The sequence below is a fragment of the Echiichthys vipera genome, assembly GCF_963691815.1.
Source record: "Echiichthys vipera genome assembly, chromosome: 10".
Lineage (NCBI taxonomy): Eukaryota > Metazoa > Chordata > Actinopteri > Perciformes > Trachinidae > Echiichthys > Echiichthys vipera.
In genome coordinates this window covers 6,597,504-6,617,036 of record NC_139835.1, presented here as the reverse complement: position 1 = coordinate 6,617,036, position 19,533 = coordinate 6,597,504, and the positions used below count along the sequence as shown (strand labels likewise).

At 42.0% G+C, this 19,533-nt stretch overlaps 1 protein-coding gene across 14 annotated transcripts in view; it reads right to left on the bottom strand.

Moving 5' to 3' along the window:
• tns1b (tensin 1b) overlaps positions 1-19,533 on the bottom strand; it is a 220,959-nt gene that overhangs the window by 18,569 nt on the left and 182,857 nt on the right. For 11 of the 14 annotated variants that reach the window (XM_083922296.1, XM_083922289.1, XM_083922299.1 and 8 more), the window contains 4 exons: positions 7,894-9,408; positions 6,311-6,391; positions 2,437-2,630; positions 2,217-2,355 (listed from right to left, as the gene is read on the bottom strand). In XM_083922296.1, coding sequence (XP_083778422.1) covers positions 2,217-2,355; positions 2,437-2,630; positions 6,311-6,391; positions 7,894-9,408 — 1,929 coding nt within the window. The remainder of the gene's footprint in view (positions 1-2,216; positions 2,356-2,436; positions 2,631-6,310; positions 6,392-7,893; positions 9,409-19,533) is intronic. The other 3 variants (XM_083922302.1, XM_083922292.1, XM_083922301.1) reach the window with 2 other exon arrangements.

The following is a 19,533-nucleotide window of genomic DNA, read 5'->3' as shown; positions in this document are numbered from 1 at the left end:
ATAGAGAGTAAACCTGGTGTTGTGCGCATTAATCAATTACCTAAACATGCACCTTTAACAAGTTTTGCAAATAACTGCAAAACCAGTTTAACTGATGACAGTTGACTACAGTTTGTGCTCATCTGAGAAAAAGATAATTTGGTTAGGAGGTCTGTTAAAAACACAATGAAGTGTCACGTTTTCACACAAATTACTATCTAATGCAACAATTTTATATTCATTTGTCCAAGTAGATTCATTCAAGATTCAACTTTCTTTGTTTATCTCAGAAAAAGTCACAGCGTACGAAATGCTCCACTTTGAGGGGAAGGAAAGATGTTGCTCCAAAGAGCGGGTGTTAAAAATATGGTGCAGATTTTTATGACTTAGTTTTATGGGTGTGTGAGATAGGCAAGGACTGGATGACCTCATTGGTAGAGTTGGCCAATGACATGTTACCTAATACATGACTCTTGTTTCAGTGTGGGGTGTATGTGAGACTGAGAGAGGGAGTTGGGAGAGGGCAGGATGGGGAGATGGGTGTGTGTATGTCTGTTGGTTTGTCTATCTATATCTGGACTTTTTTCTTAAAAGATCTACTTATTTCTTCTTTGTGAAACAGATCTACTAAAAAGAGAGAGGCTGGATAGAAAAGAGAGATGAAGGTGACACATGATCAAGTAGCAAGCTGCACTTGAATTTAAGACATCATTTAACAACAGTCTCTACACCTCTTTTCTTATTCTGCATCTACTGAATGATGACTGCAGACATTCTTGTTAGAAAAGAGGGATGATTAAGTTCTTACAAGATGAGGCCACTCAGGCATTTTGATTAGCCGACACAAGATCAGTACGCTGCAGCGTCCCACTCGCACATTGGCAATGTAGCCCATTTACAATCTGAATTAAAATGTGTTGAGGTAATTGTGGGGTAAATATTTTTTCGCTTGACATTTGTGGTACCAAATGAAGTACATAAAGTAAGAAATTTGTGTAGGTCAAGATAAAGTAACTTGAGCGACAGCCGAGGTTCTCAAATCCTAAAGGAACCTTTTACATCTTCCTACCGTAAGTTCAGTTTCACAGGTTAATATCATGGACTTTTCGAAGAAACAGATGTAGCTTGCGGGTCTGAAAAGTTAAGTCAATGTTGAACTACCTTAAAGCTGCATTCTCTCTAATGTCCAGCAGGGGGCGACTCCACTGGCTCCAAAATGAAGTCCAACTGCATAGAAGTCAATGAGGAAATGACTCTACCTCTCACTTGATTTATTACCTCAGTAAACATTTTCCTAAGGAGTTTATGGTCTCAATTGCTAGTTTCAAGTCTTCTTTAATACAGTATGATGTTCATTTAGTAAATCATGGTCCCATTTACAGTAATTGTGATTGACAGGTCAAATTAATTGAATTAAATTATTTTTATAGGGTCAAAACATCACAGAAGTTATCTCAGGACACTTTTCGTATAGAGAAGGTTATTGTTATTGTCACACGATAGAGGCTTAGCAATGTGTTTCCATAGCACTGTGTAAATTAACACAGCCCTGTACTTATTTATAAGCGTAGTCTGTGTTTCCTTCTTGAAAGTTAATCGTAACTTTTTTATCACCTAAAAATGTCTTGTTCAGCGTTCGGTTATATCTTCCTAACCAAGCTAACATTAACTAGCTAGCGATGCGCCGATTTTTATCCGACTCTGTTTCACAGCGGGATGACGGCCATAAACTGGTGGGAAATCGTTTTCCTTGTTGACATTTAGCTTAGAGAAGTGCCATTGAAATTACACTGGCTTAGTGCTCCCTCCCAGCTCCACCCTCTCATCCTCAATAAACCAAGATGGCGGCGCAAATGCCAAACTCGACTCTTCACAACAGTAATCCACAAACCAATGGGTGACACCACGTAAACTACGGCCACTTCTTTTATAGCCTATAGTTAAACTACATTTCTGATATTACACTTACACAAAAGATTCGACCCCTGATGAATTCTAACCTCAATACTACACTAAGGCATTTAACAATGAATGTTAGTACGCAAATCTCAAAACTAATCTCAGAATAAGAAATATTATTATGGTCAAACACAACCTTAAGTTTGGATTTGATACATTTTGATTGACTGATTTTGTTAATTTAAGTATCTTACACCAAATATAAATCATGTTCGTATTTTGAATATCTATAGCCTAAGCTCCACAGTGCCCTCTGTCAGCCGGAGGATGGGACTTACACAGGTTGAAGTAAGGGGTTTGCGGCGAGATGGGGAAGGCAGGGGTTTGGGGAAACACCTCACCACCAACTACAGGTGTAGGACTGATGGGACCACCGTCCATCTCCTCAAAGGCCTCACGATAGCTGTGCATGTGTCTCTGAGGAGCAGAACAAAAACATGTCAACATGCAAAGAAAAAAGGCAGGGAAACATAAAATACAAAATACTCCTCTTTCTACCTCCTTAGGTCGTCCTCCTGGGTTCATCGCTATGGCATTGACAAACTCTGGAGAAACACAGCGGACGGGGGACCGCAGTGGGACGTCAGGAGAGGAACCATCCTCAGGACTGTTCTGATACTGGCTGTCGCTGGTGACGCAGTGGCGAGGCAGAGTTGCAGGCTCATCCAAGGACACTGCACGGGCCTGAACACCTGGGATTACACGCAAATGAGTGTTAGAATTCACCAAGAGCTGGTCAATGCTGCTCCATTACTCTGCTTTCCTCAAACAATGCCACCACTGTCATGGGTTAATGGTGGTCAGCCATTGTGAATGCTCACTGCACAGGCCATTGTGTGCATTTTGCGGAAGGCTGTGGTTCTTAAAACTTCTGAATTTAACATGCAAACAAAAGGTTAATGAAGGGTTAGCTGTTGAAGGGGAGCTATTATGCTCATTTTCAGATTCATACTTGTATGTTTGGTCTCTACTAGAACATGTTTATATGCTTTAATGTTCGAAAAACACATTATTTTTTGTTTCAGCACCTCTTTAGACCTTTAAGTCACAAAAATGTAACATTAATTCACTGATCAGGGCGGCACAGTGATGTGGTGGTTAGCACTTTCCAAGAGGGAAGAGGGTTCCTGGTTTGAATCCAGGATGGGGCCCCATGTCTGTGTGTTCTCCGGCTTCCTTCCACAATGCAAACACATGCAGGTGTTAGGGATATTAATGACTTTAAATTGCCTTTAAGTGTGAATGGGTGTCTGTCTCTATGTGCTCTTGTGTACCCTGTCTCACGCCCAATGTCAATGGGATTGGCTCCAGCCCCCCGCGACCCTGTTCAACAAGCGGTTGAAGATGATGGATGGATTCATTGAGAAACCATGATGTCCCCAACAAAACACACAAACTATTGTTAAGTGTTTCAAAGTTTAGGGAAAACCTTGACCTCGTACACAAGTAACATTCATACCTTCTAGCATCAGATGAAACTATTATATATATTTGGAATGCCAGGGGGGAAATATTCTCCCACACAAATGATCAAGACTTTCTGATACACTGGTGCAAACTGAATGTTCCTTATCTAATGCGTCAATGTGGCCAGATCTGGCAGAACCTCAAAGCAGCCAGTAAGCTCATTTCAGTTAATCTGGTTTGAGAGCTAGAGAGAGAGGAAAGCTACCAGCATAAACCAAACAGGATTTGAGTTAAGAGTTTTATGCTAATATGCGATGCCACTGACTGGCGGGTGGAGGCAGCAAAGCAGGGAATGCTGGCCAAAGCTGCAGGGCCAATGTGAAAGCCTGTCACTGGCTGCCCTGGGCTTTGGCACAAGATGAGTTAATGTGAGAAAAAAGGGAAGTATAATAGGTTTTAGGAAACAAGTGGGACAATTGATACATCCTATGGGGTTGTTTGTACTGAAGCAGATTATTCTAAGTGTTGCATTCTTGAAGGTACAAATTCTGTCACTGAACCGATTGGATGAATATGTTTGATGGACATGGAGTTAATGTATTGTTTCTTTCTTTGAGCTCCCCTTTTTCACCTTCATGAGAAAGTGTCTTAGCCAAAAGAAGACACACCCTACAAGCCTGACCGTTATGGAAACGTGAAAATATTAATAACCCGCTTCACTTTGAAGTGAGGGTGCAAAAACCTGGCCAAATACCTGTGGGGAAAATTTAGAGATAGCAGCTGTGAAAATTCAAACAGTTAAATAGTTTGGAATGAAGTTAGCTGCCATTGCCAGCTCAGTATAAATTCTCTAAGTTTTCTTACAGAGAAGTTACCTCCAAATGTATTATCATTATAAGGTCTGTTATTTCTTAATAGCAGGCTGCTCCTATGAATAACAAAGGTTTTCTATGGACACAGTTCTAATCCTAGACTCCGGAGGACCCTTTTTAAATAAATAAATTCATTTTGAAATAAATATGTTTTTGTCAAATGATTGATTTAATTAGTAAGTACAGTAGCTATGCAAAAAGTGGGATAATGTGGACTGTATGGGTCATTTTTGCAAATTAGTGTGTATGTATTATTTTTTTAAATAACAGAAATTAACCAATGATAAATAAGTGTCAATCATGCTATCTGTAAGGATGCTTGACCTTCCTTCAGCTTCAAATAGCTTGGTGTTGGCAGGGTGTTGGTTAAAAAATCTTGGAACTGACAGCTTTGAAAAGCTTATAGTCAACACCCCCAAACAGAAACACACCCAGCTTCATGCCGAGCCTAGAAACTGAGAAGCAGATGTACGCACGGTGCACTGTTCAGCAGCAGAGTTCTGTCAAACACTGCACCGTTGCTCTGGTGACCACTAATGGTTTCAAGCTGGGATGGCTGGAGATTCTCGAGGACTCACATTTCTCATCTATTTAAGTCTCAGTCATCATAAGAATAAGCATGGTGTTGATTTCAAAAACATAAACTTGATAGGTGATCCTTTTTTTTTTTTTAAGGGAGGGAAACCACAATCCCCATATGTGCACACCTGAAACTGAGAGAGTCATCCAAGGTAAGAGGTAAGAGATGCATTCCTGGCAAGGTCAGTTCAGATCAATGAGAGAATTAGGTTAAATTGTTTTTTTTATAATCTGGTGGTTTTTTTACTCGTAGAATAGAAGGGTCATGATGACGACAAATCCAAGATCTACTCTTTAACATTTAAAGGGGAACTATGCATATTTTCAAAATTCTTAAATGTTATTCCTACAGTCTAAGGCAGTCCAAAAATATTAGCAAACATGAACAACTCCCTACCAAACCAAAACTAGAGTGCTAAAACTCAAATGTTTGACATCATCAAGTATAACGTGTGGGGCTGCTCCACAGACAATGTTCTGAATATATGGGAACATTTTCTGGTTCACATGTGACAACAAGACAATAGAATAAAGAAAACATTAAAAATCAGTCATTCATTAAATTCACTGCTTATGGAGCAGCTCCACACTACTTGATGACATCACAAGGTTGAGACTTCCTTCTCTTGTTTCTGTCTCTGACAGAGTAGCTCATGTTCACTAACATTGATTGAACTAATGACATGGAAATAAAAGATTGGAATTATTAATTTAGGTGGAGTTTCCCTTTACCTTTGAAGTTGTGTTGCATTACTAAAAAGGATATTGCTGTCTGCGGTAAGGAGATCAGACTGGTCCCTGACACCCTAGGGCCCTACACAGAACAATCCTGTCTGCAGTGTGGTGGCCGTCTCCCAGTGGACACATACAGCTTTAGTAATGTTTCCAACTAGGACTGTGGTCTCTCTCCTAGATTTGGTGTCCTTTGTCTGGCTTTGTACATCTTTAAAATAGTGCAAGTGAAAAAAAGCAGCCTCGAATGAAGCCAGTGTATCCTGGCCTCTGTATTGTTCCCAGAGTTTGGCAAAATGGATCTTGTGACATGTACTCTCCTGGCAAGGGACAGAGCCTTCTTTGTGCCTCCCCTGTTTCGCTCTTGTGAAACTTTAACATTATCCAACTGGGTTTTTTTCTATGCTGCAGTTGAGGTAATTTCCTAACCTTGAGGTAGAAAACAGCAATTCCGAACAAACAGGAATAAAGGTTGAGTATGTATGCAGAAAAGAATCAGTGGTTAGTTTGATGATGATGCTCTGCAAAGCGGATGATGACAGACTAAAATGTGTTATATATGAAAGGGAGAAAGAGGAAGTGAAAAAAAAACAAAATGAGTAGCTGCAGATGGGGCAGTCAATTATTGAACAAGACATGAGAAATGATTAAAAGCAAACCAAAGCCCACACCACTCAAAGGCAAAGCAGATACAGACTTGAACTTGGACTACTTGAGGGAACACTTGCAAAAAGGACCTTTCCTTTAAAAAGTGTTCCTTCAGAAAGGATGGGAGAACCAACCCGAGAGGGAGTGAGAACGGCGGTGCTCAGATTGAGAAGAGGTCATGCTGGGGATGACACTCTGGACGCGAGCCGAGTATTCTGGGTAAACAGATGGATGATGAGAGAAAGAAGAATGATGTTGACAAAACTAAAAGGAAAAGGAAAACAAGCAAGACAAGGTCCCGCCTATGAAAAGAATAAAAATTTGAAGATTTACCTAGGAGCATGCAAACATATGACTCCCACATTACAAGCCACAAGTGAAATGGTTTTGTCGTTACGGTCTCCAAACAAATCATAAACAAAGAAGAATTTCTATGATAAAGGAAAGCAATCTGATTCCTCACAAAAAATATACACTATGTCTCTAACTCCTAATGGTGTTAAACTAGCATTTAGTAGTGTATTATGTGGACAACTGCTCTACATTTAAATGGCAGTAAAGTGAAGTGAGCCGTATTGTTGATTCTGAACCTCTTTCTGGCATTTGTTATCAGCTATCACATTGCTTTATGTTGACTTTGTTTCTGCTCTGCAGGATGTCTGATGCACTTATCTAGGGAAAGTCAACCTGCTGGACTGGAGAAACACTTCCTGTTTGAGCGTGAATGACGGGGACCGATGAGGTGACATTAAGGAAATGAGATAAGTACAGAGCAGTGTTTTCCGAGAGACATTTGTACAGTGCACAGCTGGTTGCATCAACAAAAGCACATGTTCTGTCTTGCATTTCCTTCCACGAAAACAAAGATTGCACACAACTGAACTGTTTCAATGAATATTACACCATAAAACCAACAATAAGTCATTTAGAGTTTAGCAATGACCATTAAAGAACAGGTTTTGGAACTAATTAAACAAATTTAGCGTTTGAGTGTTTCTTGGGAGAAGTTATAGTGGAAGGCTACAACCAAGATTCAGTTCTGCGTAAAGCCTCATGGAGCCCTATAAACAAGTGGGCTGTAAAATGAACAGGACAACCAAACATCAGCGTATGACTCTTTAAACCAGAATAGAGGCCATAGAAAGGGATTGCATGAATTGTATGTAAAATGAAAATTAAACAGCTCCATGAACTAACTATGACATGACATAATGTATTTATCTGTTACTGTGCAATGTAAAACTAAATAATGTGTCTTCTTTTGGAAGTAAAGTCAAAGTCAGTTTGTCGGTTAGTCACATCTTTGACCCCAGTAGTCTGTCACACGCGAACCTTGTGAATAAAAGCAATCATTTTTTAACTTGTTTTCAAGTAGAAAGTTTCATCAGTATTATTAAAGGGTTGCCACAGGCCAAACCAAAGATTGAATCCAATATTCCCACAGAATGTGCCAATCCACTCATATATCTCTTCTTTGTTGGATGTATTGTAGGTCAAGGCCAATGCCCTCACCTAAAAGATGGGGCAGTGAACAGTGCAGTGTCTGTGAAAATATTGGATTTCTAAGGTTGGTTTTGCCCCATTTTACCATTCAGAGCATCTTTGAGATCATGTCAATACAAATGAAGATGCAACCTGGTAATGGATAACAGGTGATTGGGTCAATTGCTGAGGTCATTAATAGATCAAGATGAAATAACTTAATGTTAGATCTTACCAGCCACTCTTTGGGCCACCAGACCTTCAACGTTGAAGACTTCATCTTGCTCACTTTCTCTTGGTTGGGATAATGCTGAGGCAGCGCTAGGGCTTCTCTGGGGCTCAGAGACCTCTGCAGACTGGGACAATGTACTTTGTGGGTAGCTGTTGATGGACTTGAGCTGGAGGTGACCAGCTAGAGTTGGGAAGGCTTGTGGGGAAGGGCTCCTTCCAGCCCTTTCAGATGTGTAATTCAGAGACCCTTGGGCAGGTACAGACTCTGGTGGACTTGGCGTACCGGGTGAGATCTGAGCTGGTGATGAGTGGCTGGCCAGGCTGGACATGGCACCAGAAAATTGGGTATGAATGGCTGCATCAGCCTGGGAGGAGGTCCTGGGTTGGCTCTGGGAGAAAGATGGCTGGGTGGTCACTACAACACTGTTTTCCTGCAGTGGATCACTTTGGGACTTCGGAACCAGTGGACGCCCTGGTTCCAGGTCCAACATGAGGAGATTAAGGGTTTCAATAGATTGCTCAATTTCTTGCTGGGAGGCGCTATGGCGATGAGGGAATTGTGGGAGGCTGTGGTGGCTGGGCATCACTGCAACACAAGGAGGAGGACTAAAAGTGAGGCCTTCAGTTACTGGCTCCTCTGGTACGCCAAACTGCTGCCATACGTTGAGACCACGCTGGACGGCATCCCTGCTGCTGGTGGTGCGGGCAGGAGCTTGTGGCATAGAGTTTGGATCTGAACCAAATGACTGAGAGCGGTACAAATTGCCATTCTGTGTAGCCATGTAATTACCCGAGGATGGGGCTGATTCACTTTGAGTCAAAGTGGCAGGTTTGTTGGATGCGCCAACCTGTGCCTGGATGGTTTCCTGAGGCCTTTCTGGGACACTGTGCTCCAGATACGGCACATGGTCCTGGCCATTGACAAGTGTCTCAGGCTGGTAGTAAAGATCAGCTGGTGTAGCCCGACCATCCATGGAGGAGAACGTCCCTAGACTGTCCACACTGTTGCCCTCTTGACTGGTGGGCAGCTCATCATCCAAAATGTCCGTCTCACGGTCAATGCTAGGGTGACCATTGACATGGACCTGGGCAGGAACCAGGTGAAGCATGCCTCCAACAGCAGAGGCTGGGCTGGACAGGTAGCCCTGTCGATGCATTGGCCCTTCCAAGCCACTCAGCAGCTGCTCCAGCTCCTGTTTCTCTTGGGGACTGATTGTTTGTTGTGTAGGTGGGCCGTGGTGAAGGACTGAGGGTAGCTCCTCACCTACAGGGACATGTGTCTGGCTAACTGTGGAAGCCTGAGGGGCCGCTGCTGCTTCATCAGTTCGGTCAGTTTTGATGGAGGCAGTAGAGTTTCCTGAGTCACTGCTCACTGACAAGGCATGGTCCACCGCAGGTAGGGCATGTTCAACAGCAGTGGGTGGAAGGCCATTCACTGTGACTGTTCCTTCAACAGACTCCTTTTTACGAACTTTGGCGTAGAGGCTGCCATCCAAGGGCCCCTCGGTATGGATGACTTCTAAAACAAACGAGAATGACAGAGGCTCATTAGAATCGGATTAAGCCAAATACGACAATCAACAACCAATCAGCTTTCCACAACCGTTTAATTTTTACTCATCACTCAAGTATTTTCAGAGCCTTCAGGGGTCTGGCTATTACAGAAATACATGTGTATTATAGGTTTTTTGGAGACACTGGGAAGAAAAGAGGAACTATCACAGAGAGAAGCAGGGGTATCGGGCGATTGTGTGGGCATGGCCAAAACAGCTTCAGCTAAATTAAACACTGGCTCATGTCCATCTTTTCTACCAGCTTCAGGAAATGAGCAGAGTCTGTGGCATGCACTGTGGAAAAACAATGAAATTACAGGAGCCTGCCTTGCCCATTCTCAAGCCATTTTGATTTATCTGTACCATCTGAGGGACATCGTAATTAGGGGCGATGAATCAGTTGTAAATTTGATGTGCTCATGCTCCTAACAACTGAGAATGTGATATGCTGATGTAAAAACGGGATTGATGAATGGACATCACAGACTTTTGATAACTCATAAGCTCCGATGGAACACAAATGCACATGCACACACACTGTACATACACTTATGCACTTACACATTCACACACAGCCACACCTAAGTCCAGTGAAGAGGAAATAGGGTGCCCCAATCAGAAGAATTTAGTCATCACTGGAAAATCAGCCTCACTGAGTAAAGAAGGCCCGGAGGCTTTTCCTGGCCTCCGAAACCCGAAGCAAAACAAAAGCTTGACATACAGAGAGTCACACTGAAAAGGTTGAACCCCTACCCCCTCACATCGCATTCTCTCATACTGCCAACACAGTGAATCAATGCAGACAGATTCATGTGTTCTGTCTAAAAAAAAGAATTAAAACTACATCACCCCTCCACACCATTAAGTGACAGTTTGTTTAGTTATTTTTTCAATAACACAGCAATACCTTGTCAGATAATTCCTCTTCTACTGCCCACTAAAGTTCCGAAGAAACCTCATAAATCCTGATGAGGCATGTCCTGATAACCACCTCAGATTCTACAGCTGGGAAAGAAGCTGCACAAAGAAGCTGTCTGTGTCTGTAACTTATAGATATCTCCATCTCAGCTTTAGTGAATACAGGGCTCTGTAATGGAGTTTGGTGGGCGTACACAAGCTGGGTACTGCAAGGTCTCCTTGGCTGGCCCGGGGCAACTTGCCAAGGGAATGGCGCAATGTAGCGGGCTGTACTGTCAGGCTGGTGGAAACAAATCTGGTGGCTCTTGGTCACAGAAAAACACAGTGTATGTTTTCTGCTACTAATCCATTAGTGAGCTTACTTTGATTGGTACATTGGTGGACCACATGCGGAAAAAAGAGGCTACTGTAGCTTCTAGCGTCTAGTCTGATAATGGCCTGTTGCAGTGTTGCAGGCCATTTGGTCTATTCAGCTCATTATAATTGTCATGATTGCCATACAGACCATAGCCTCAAAAAACACCAATAAAGATGCAAACTTTCAGATTTCTGGTATCTAATTTGAATTATCCACTCAAGTCAATGCTGTCTCCCCTGAAAACTTAGCTGCTAAGGGAGGAGGCTCCAAATCAAGTCATCACTACACATTTATACAGCTCATGTAGTGCAAGTATCAAGTTTTGAGCTGTGTTTTGCACATGCACACGCATGCACACACACACACACACACACACACACACACACACACACACACACACACACACACACACACACACACACACACACACACACACACACACACACACACACACCCCCCAAATGCATCAGTCATGTAGATAAACATAGACATAAGTCATGAAAGAAGAGCTCCCCTCACTTTCTCCATTTCAGTACCTTTATAATTACCTGTTCTGTAGCCAAATGTCACACAGCTCAGCTGATTTCACATCCTTAAAGCCTGAATTACAACACTGCAAGCAAGTCCCCTTAAAGTAAGTCAAAGCTGATTCAAAGAAAATAGCAGAAACACCTCCACAGGAGGAGGCTTCCCTACCTGTGTGAGCAGTGGACGACGGTACAGTCCCAATCTAAGCTGAAAATAGCCCTACAGCAAAGCCCCCGGGATGGGACATGACAGGGATTACAGCAGGAGTTTGGGGAGTTGATTTTGGCTACTTTTCCTTATCCTCCCTCTCCTCAATAGCTGTCTGGCCGGATCAGGAGAGCTACTGCTGGTACTGGCTGCTCAGTGGCTCGCACCAGTCTAAAGGCTGCCCCTGCTGTGTGTGCGTATGTGGGAGGTCTATCACAATAGCCAGTTTGACGGTGTATGTGGGAGGTGGGGGGTAAGGGACCATTGAAATCCAGTATACAGAGTTTGATAGAATGACATCAGTCCCTTTAGGTTAGGCTCTCTCACACACTAACTCCCTTAAGGTTTGTTGTAATTGTGGAAATAACAGGCTAAATTAATTGCTTTGTTCCAATTATGTATATAAATACAGTATATTCAGTATATAAGACTTGCTCAAGCCATAGCTGGACGAAAATAATAAGGCACCTTCACCTACATTTGTAGAAATATGCCCTTTCCATGCACAAACATACAGAGATGCCCCTCCTTTGGCCCACTGTGTTGAAAACACTCATGTAATGGAAAGAGTTACTTCGTCCAACAACAGTCTTTTAACAAGCTCTCTGCAAGCTAGGAAGCAGGGAGAAAACCCCACCCTGCTGCAGGGCAGATGGAGAAAACAGAAAAGCTTAGTGGGTAAAAAAATAGAGAGATGAACACACTGAGTGGTCGCTGATCTGATACAGAATATAAGAGGGGCTCATTGTCTTATTGGCAAAGGCTAAAAATGACAAAATCAGATGTAGATGATCATCAGCTGATGTTCACTTAGATGGAAGGATGATTTATGCATGCAGCATTCTGTAACATACGCACACAAAACACAAAACAACAACCTTTTCCCTACAGTTTGAAACTCGTCAGTATGTGTGTTCCAGTTTATATTAGCTAGTCATCAGCAGCATGGTACAGCAGCTGTGTGCGCTTTACACTTTTCTTTTGTAATCTTAAAATGCACCTAATATTCATATGGCACACTAAAAGGTAAAAGAAATCCACCAGGTGTTGAAACTGAATTATACTCAATTCTCATATATTTCCGATTAAAATCTGACCGCTAATTTTTCCGGTCTGAAAAAAATGATTTGCCGAGCTTTCTGCCTGTCTTCCGGGGTAGGCCTGTCTTCCGTTTCTCTGTTTCAGTTGCGCAAAGTAGAAACCCCCTACTAGCGAAATCGGGGATCTCACCCAAATTCGCTAGTAGGATGTGCTACTTTGACAGGCTTTTCGGTGCACTTGACCTAGTTGGAGGTCCAAAACTTCCACACAAAGTCCACACTAATTTATTTACGGAAACTAGTCAGTTTGATACTAAAGCTGTATCAGTGTTTTGGTTGTGCACCAGAAACGTGAGGTTCATCTTAGTTTCATTTTGCCGCAGAAAATTTCTGTGGCCAATCAAGGAAAAGCACTATTCTTGATTCAGTTAGTGTATATTACCGTGTTATCTCTCATGCCAGTTGTCTTTGAACACTTTGCTACACATTAGTGATGAGTCCAACGGCTAAAAATAGCTAATGTTTATCACCGAACAAAATCAATAAGGTAAGTAACAAGAAAAAATTATTATGTTTAGGTGAAAGTACAACCTAAATCTACAGCTCTTTCAAAACAACTAAAGGCTAGGTGTAAGATTAAAGATGTAACTTATGTCTGCGTTGGAACTATTTCAGCTAATGTAACCCTTAAAATGCTAGTGGCGCATTAACTCTGACCTAAGTTAGAAATTACATTCAAACTAGCATACGTTTGAACTTATATCTGCATTAGCATACAGGTCACAGTCAGTTTGCTATTGCACACCACAATACAGAACCATTCCACATTGGATCTGGCTGATAACAATAAACATGTGACTTTGGCCTTCACAAAACCTTTTTTGTATTTACACCCTCATTTTTCCAACGTGATTCTAGATTACTGTGATAGTGTTGTCCCTCATTTGACTCACAAATTGTCACACCAACTCTTCTTTTCACTCTTTAAGCTCTTACTTCTTTCTTACTCTCTCTTTCTATCTCCACATCCTTCCCTTGGCCACTCACTCTATTCTTTTAGTAATGATGATGATGATGATGATGATGATGATGATGATGTTGATGATAATGACTGCAATGAGCCGAGCCGTGGTCCTATGGTCCCACCCTCACATCAAATGAAAGCCCAATTTACCCCCCCCCCCCTTAACTAGCTCATGTCTTCGCTTTAGAGACAACGTTACAGATGAACGATCCACTGAATCCACATTTGTACTACAGGAAATCCAATCTGTCACTTTTTACGGCAAGCAGACTATTTATGTTGAGACAGCTTCTGTGTGTGGTGCTATGTCTGCTGCTGTTTCATTTGGTTAAAATGGACGCACGTAAGCCTCTGCAAATAACCTTTGACGTGCTCCTTCATGTGATAAGAAAGGGCATAAGAGATATGTATGTTCACATTGGTCTGTGTTTTTGCATACTCCCTAGGAGGTAAATACTTGTTCTGTGATCCCAAGCACATTAGTCAGAGGAGAATGTCTGCGATCCCGACCTCATCACCCTAACTAATTATACAACAGCAGGGGAGAGGGAACCATGTGACCAGTCTGGAATGACCAATTGGTTGCGTCGCTACATCCTCTGCATTAGAAATGCTCAGGATAATCACAAAATGCTTTAGAAAGCAATAGCAAGTTTTAACAAAACAAGCACATCATGGTCTTGGTATGAAGTATGAGGCATTCAAACTGGTCTCACATGTATAAAAGTATAGACAGTCACAGGTAAGAGAATATTGCACACACGACACCGTAGATAAAAACTGAACTCAAAAGCAAAGTGTTGTATGTGGAAGGTGCAGCCAGATATTTTGAGGTTCTGCGGGCCAGATGGTTCAACTTTGTGACCTCTTGATCTTTAAACTTTGGGCTTTGACCCCTATGGCAATAGATCCCCTTTACAGCAGAAATAGCATGTTTCCCCTCTAACTTAAATGGACAAACACCATGTGCTACCCTATGCTCGTATGTGTGTGAGAGAGAGAGAGCATGTGTGGGCATTCCAAAAAAGTTGAGGGTCCATGACGGCTGGCAGCTGACATTAATGAAACGCAATAATGAAACATTTTCTAAGAAAGTCCCATCAGGCCTCAACTGCTGCAGCCCGACAAGAATAAAGTTCTGAAGCATATCTACATTCTAGAAGTCCAAGAGAATAAAGAGCTTCAGTAGCTGTACATGATAGTCTGATAGTGAGTAAGTGTAGCCTGGTGCCATATTTGGTGAAAATTAATGGCTGAGCTATTGATTTGGCAACAAGGCATGCCTGTACTGTGTGTGAAGGCTCAAGGACAGGTATTAAAGTAATACTGTGGTCTTGTTAATGATCTACACAAAATACTATTATATCTTCTGAGCTGGGCTTATTTGACTTTTGAAGATCAGAGAAGACTGATGAATCAAAAGAATCAACAGAGACCTGATTAAATAAAGCAATGCAATAGTTGTCATATAAGAAGCTTCAGGATTGAAAGAGGACAAGTGCCTGCTATACAAAGTTATTATCTCATTCCTAGAGCCCTCTCGATGTTTGATGCACAATCCATGCTTTAGTCTCTGTATGAAACACACCAACGGCAATATTAGACACTAAGAGCTCAAGAAGTAGAGCAACAAAGTCTGTGTAGGGAAGAGGTCTTGGTTGTGGAAGTGTCAAACAAACACCACACTCTCACCAAGGAGACTGCGACTCTTGTCCGGTCCATGTCCCATGTGTCTTGTACTGTACTTACGTTACAAATGTACTTATTTTACCCGTCATTATTTTCCTAACCCTAACTAAGTGGTTTTGTTGCCTAAACATAACCAAAACATTATTGTGTGAATTCACCACATATTGGCCGTGTTAAGGCTCTTTTCTGCTCCCATTTTTTGCGTAAATAGAGTCGTAGGATATCAACATTCTAAACATCACTGCATCCATGGTTTCATGCGCCCTTTTACGCTGGAATGGACGTTGAGCAAAAACTCCTCTAGAGGGCGGCGTTCGGATTCAAAAGTTACTCCAATGAAGTTTAAAAAAAAGAAAAATTTATGACAACAACAAAAATGGCAAAGACGTGGGAGATAACGATCTTGCGTCTGTTGAGAAGGAGGCAGAATGGCAGGCAGCGTTGTAGACAGCAGTGGTCTGTGAGAAACTAAATACGAGTGTGGAGGAGTACTCCAGACAGTGGTTTTACAGATGCAAGAAATTGACAATGAATGTCACTTCCAGTCAGGATGTTCGTTGGGGCTTTTAATGATTTGCTCACTCCTGCTGTTCCTGCACTGTCCCCAAGATTTCCAGTGGTACTGCAACGTTTGGTCCGTATCAGTACGCATCCACAAGCTTGCAGTATACGGACAGAAATATGGACGAAATGTACGCAGAGTGTGGACAGATCCGTATGCGTATCTAACACAGAGCATAAATGAGCCTTTAACCACATGTTCCCTGTGTTTGAAAAAGGGACCGCAATAGAGTGGCACCGTCAAGTGACACAAAAAGCACAAAGCGTCCTGACAAAACGTTCGTATGAGACAAGCTTGTATGACAACAGGTTGCATCTGCAGTAATACAAAATAATAATCAATCAAATGATGCTAAATGCTAACGATGCCAAGGGAAGAAGAACTTCTCATTATAATGTGGATGGGTATTCTCAGTACATTAGTGGCGAAGCACACTACGATATACAGAATATTTAAAAAGTTTAGTTATTGCCAACATCAATAGCCCAGAAACACTTAGTCAAATGTAAGTACAGGAACTTGTCTTAATGAACACTTGCCTTGCAGCTCATTAAATATACATCAAAGATTACTGTAAATCAATGTGTGTGAGTGCAAGCTCGCTAGTCTCAGAGAAATAATGGCCAAGGTAATGGAGGGTGGATTGGAACAGGGGGAGGATAGTGATTGTTATTGATATGGAGGTTCTGTTTACCTTCAAACTAGCCAACACTGTCCTTATGGTATTGCTACAGATTTATTATATTATATCAGTATTATTTGCATTCCACAAATATACTTTGAAGTTGAACACAAAGTAAATTTCTAAAGTAAGAATTCATATATAACTGATCAAGTCTTAGTATTTAAAAGTGCTATGCAAAATGAACTGTAACCAGCCAGCGGTAATCTGTAGCCAGTATTGCTCAGAGGTCAGGACTATATTTAGTACAAATACTACTGAATACAAACACAAATGCATAGACACAACTAACACACTCACACACCATGTGCTAATTTTATGCATGGACATAACCAACACACACACACACCATGTGCTATATATCAGCCAGAGAGATCATCCATGCAGAGCATTATGTTTCACTCTGGATGAGGTTGTGTCTCAGGAAAAGTCATCAGCGGTCGTTGCGTAAGAAAAACCTTAAGGGCCAAATGAGCAGAGCGCCTGATGAGCTGGCTGTAGTTATCTTGCTCAAGAGGTTAAGAGAAGCTTTGATGGTAACTCTTGCTAGCTACGGTCTGGAGAGATGACAAAGTCAGAGCCACTTCATTTTGCCTGAAGCCTTGATAGCTTCTGCAGATCCTCCTCAAAGTCAGCTCTTGTGCTAATCAAGATCGTGGAAAATGATTAGACACCAACCAGTCTTGTTCCTGACCAGGTACTTCCTGGTATTAGAGCTGTTTCAATATGATTCTTTACACTTGGTGAACTGTCAATAATCTTTTGCGTATTTTCATGAGATAAAAACTTTCCAGTGACCTAAATGACTGTTCAAAACGCAAACCAGACACACAGAGAGACAGAAAGAGAACAAGGAAGAGCAGAGGATGAGGGTAATAAAAAGCTCTTTTCTGTCACTATTTAAGAGGTATTTCTGTGGTCGTTGGTGATGTTTTTGCTTCTCACCAGGTTTCCCAACCTGTTCAAAGTGTTTCTTGAGAGCTTTGACTAGTTTGAAAAATAGTTGTTTTTAATGACTTCAGCGCACAAGGAAGGACAAGCAAGGATTTTCTTTTACTGCCAATCTCCCCCAAATTTGGCCAGTTCCCTTGTACTTCAGTCACTCCCCACATATACATTGCGTCACCAGTAAATTAATTGCACCTGCTAGCAAGGAACGTAAAGATGACCCGGGATGGTGTAACACTAAGAGTTTATTGCTATCTCTTCAGATCACATCCCTATCGATGTGGGTGCCCTGAAAAATAGTAAGAGCCACTAGTGCAGTTACAACTCCATGCTCTTTCACCAGCACTCTCCCTTTCTTGTTTTGTGTTGGTATGGAACACATGGATAAACTGGAGGTACTGCTATTAGGGTCTGGATGAATCCTGAACCGATGAAGGTACACAGTTGAGAAAAATGGACTTGGCCTGTATATGTTCCTTGATATTATTGGCAGTATAATGGGTTGTATAACAATGCTTTTTCAAGCAATGTTTCTTTTGAAGTGAAGAAAACTATGACAGAGACCAGAAAAGGCTGGTGCATGAATATAACTCTTTTTTTAAAAAGAATAATAATAACAAGGAAGGAGGGGCCAGTGTTCCCAATAGAGCCAAAATGAAAGCGTTTGAGTTCATTCTGAAAACTTAGTCCTCTTTTCCTCTTTTCCACCCATGTCTATTCAGCCTTTGGCTCAGGAGGGGTCTATTCAATAGGCGGAGTGACCCATGCAGAAGGATGCCACAGGCCAACAACAGTCCTGTAACAAGACAACGGTGCCTGATGAAGAAAGTGTAAACTCTTGGTCTTTGTATCACTACTTCTTCTCCCATCCTTGCTCTTACTTGATTCCTTGTGTTGAATTAGAACAAACACTTAAAGGGATAAACAGATTAAGGGCAAAGGTTAGGGGGACCAGTTGCTGGTGCCTAGGCAAAGCCATTTTACATCAAGCGAGCACAATAAGCAACCTTTGAGAAATATGTGTACACATTTGATTATCAGCTGGTAACAGTGACAGTCAAGCTGTCTACTTGAGGTGACTTCAAAACAGTAGTTAGGACAGAAACGTCAGGCTTAAAAGTAAATCAAGTTGGATTAACCAGACAAATACTAGATAAAGTGACATCAATACTGAATAAAAGATCTTGACAGAAGCGCTTGTGGAAAGCAATGATGATTAATTATGTCCTGGCTCTGCTATGACGATCTTAGCCAGATCAGCTGTGTAAAGATGGCTAGAGAAAAAGAAGGAATGAGAGAGAATATCTGGCCAATAGCTGGAGTAAAGCTGCATCCGTGAGGAGGTAACAGACCACTCATTTGTTCCCTCACATTATGGATGGTAGATTACCCTGTCCCCCAGGATTAGCCATGTCCTGCAAAGATCGTTACAATACTCAGACCATCTAGTCTCCTTGGTGAGATTAAACTTTGTATGGATTTGTATGTAACAAAAGTCTATGTTACTGGTTACTACTTGCACCACAGCCAATGGCCTTGCAGACACCACTTTCCCTGTGCCCACGCAGCCAGGGTCCAAACAGGAACACTCCACAACACAAGCCACTTGTTCTCTCTTTGTGTCCAATGCAGTCTTTTTTAGAAGGTCTTAATTTTTCCATCTTGGCTGTTACACAATAAGAGTTGTGCAAAATTTGGAGTCAAAGCAGCATAATCCGCCCAAAGCCTCAGACTAGACTGAGGGATTGATAGCGTGGAATCCTGTTGCCAACACAAAGGACCAGACATTTCACCTCTGCATCTTCTTGGAAAAAGGGCATGGCCTGACAATGTTGACGATTTGATGATGGGATCAAATTCTTATGGCGCAAGTTGTTGTCCAGAGCCACACTTAGGGCCTACTAACACTGTCCATTCATACCGTGCCCGAGCATGCTTCACGGCTAAAATTTAGTCCGCTTGACCAGTGTGAGTACAACGGCCCAGGCATGGCACGCTTGACGGCCGTGGCCCGGTTGAGAGAGATGGGCTTTAGTAGAGCACGGATTCACATGTATGAGCATGAGCGTGCGCACGTGTACGAGCACGTGCATTGATGTCCTGACGTCTGTTTATATACGAATGTTCCCCGCGAC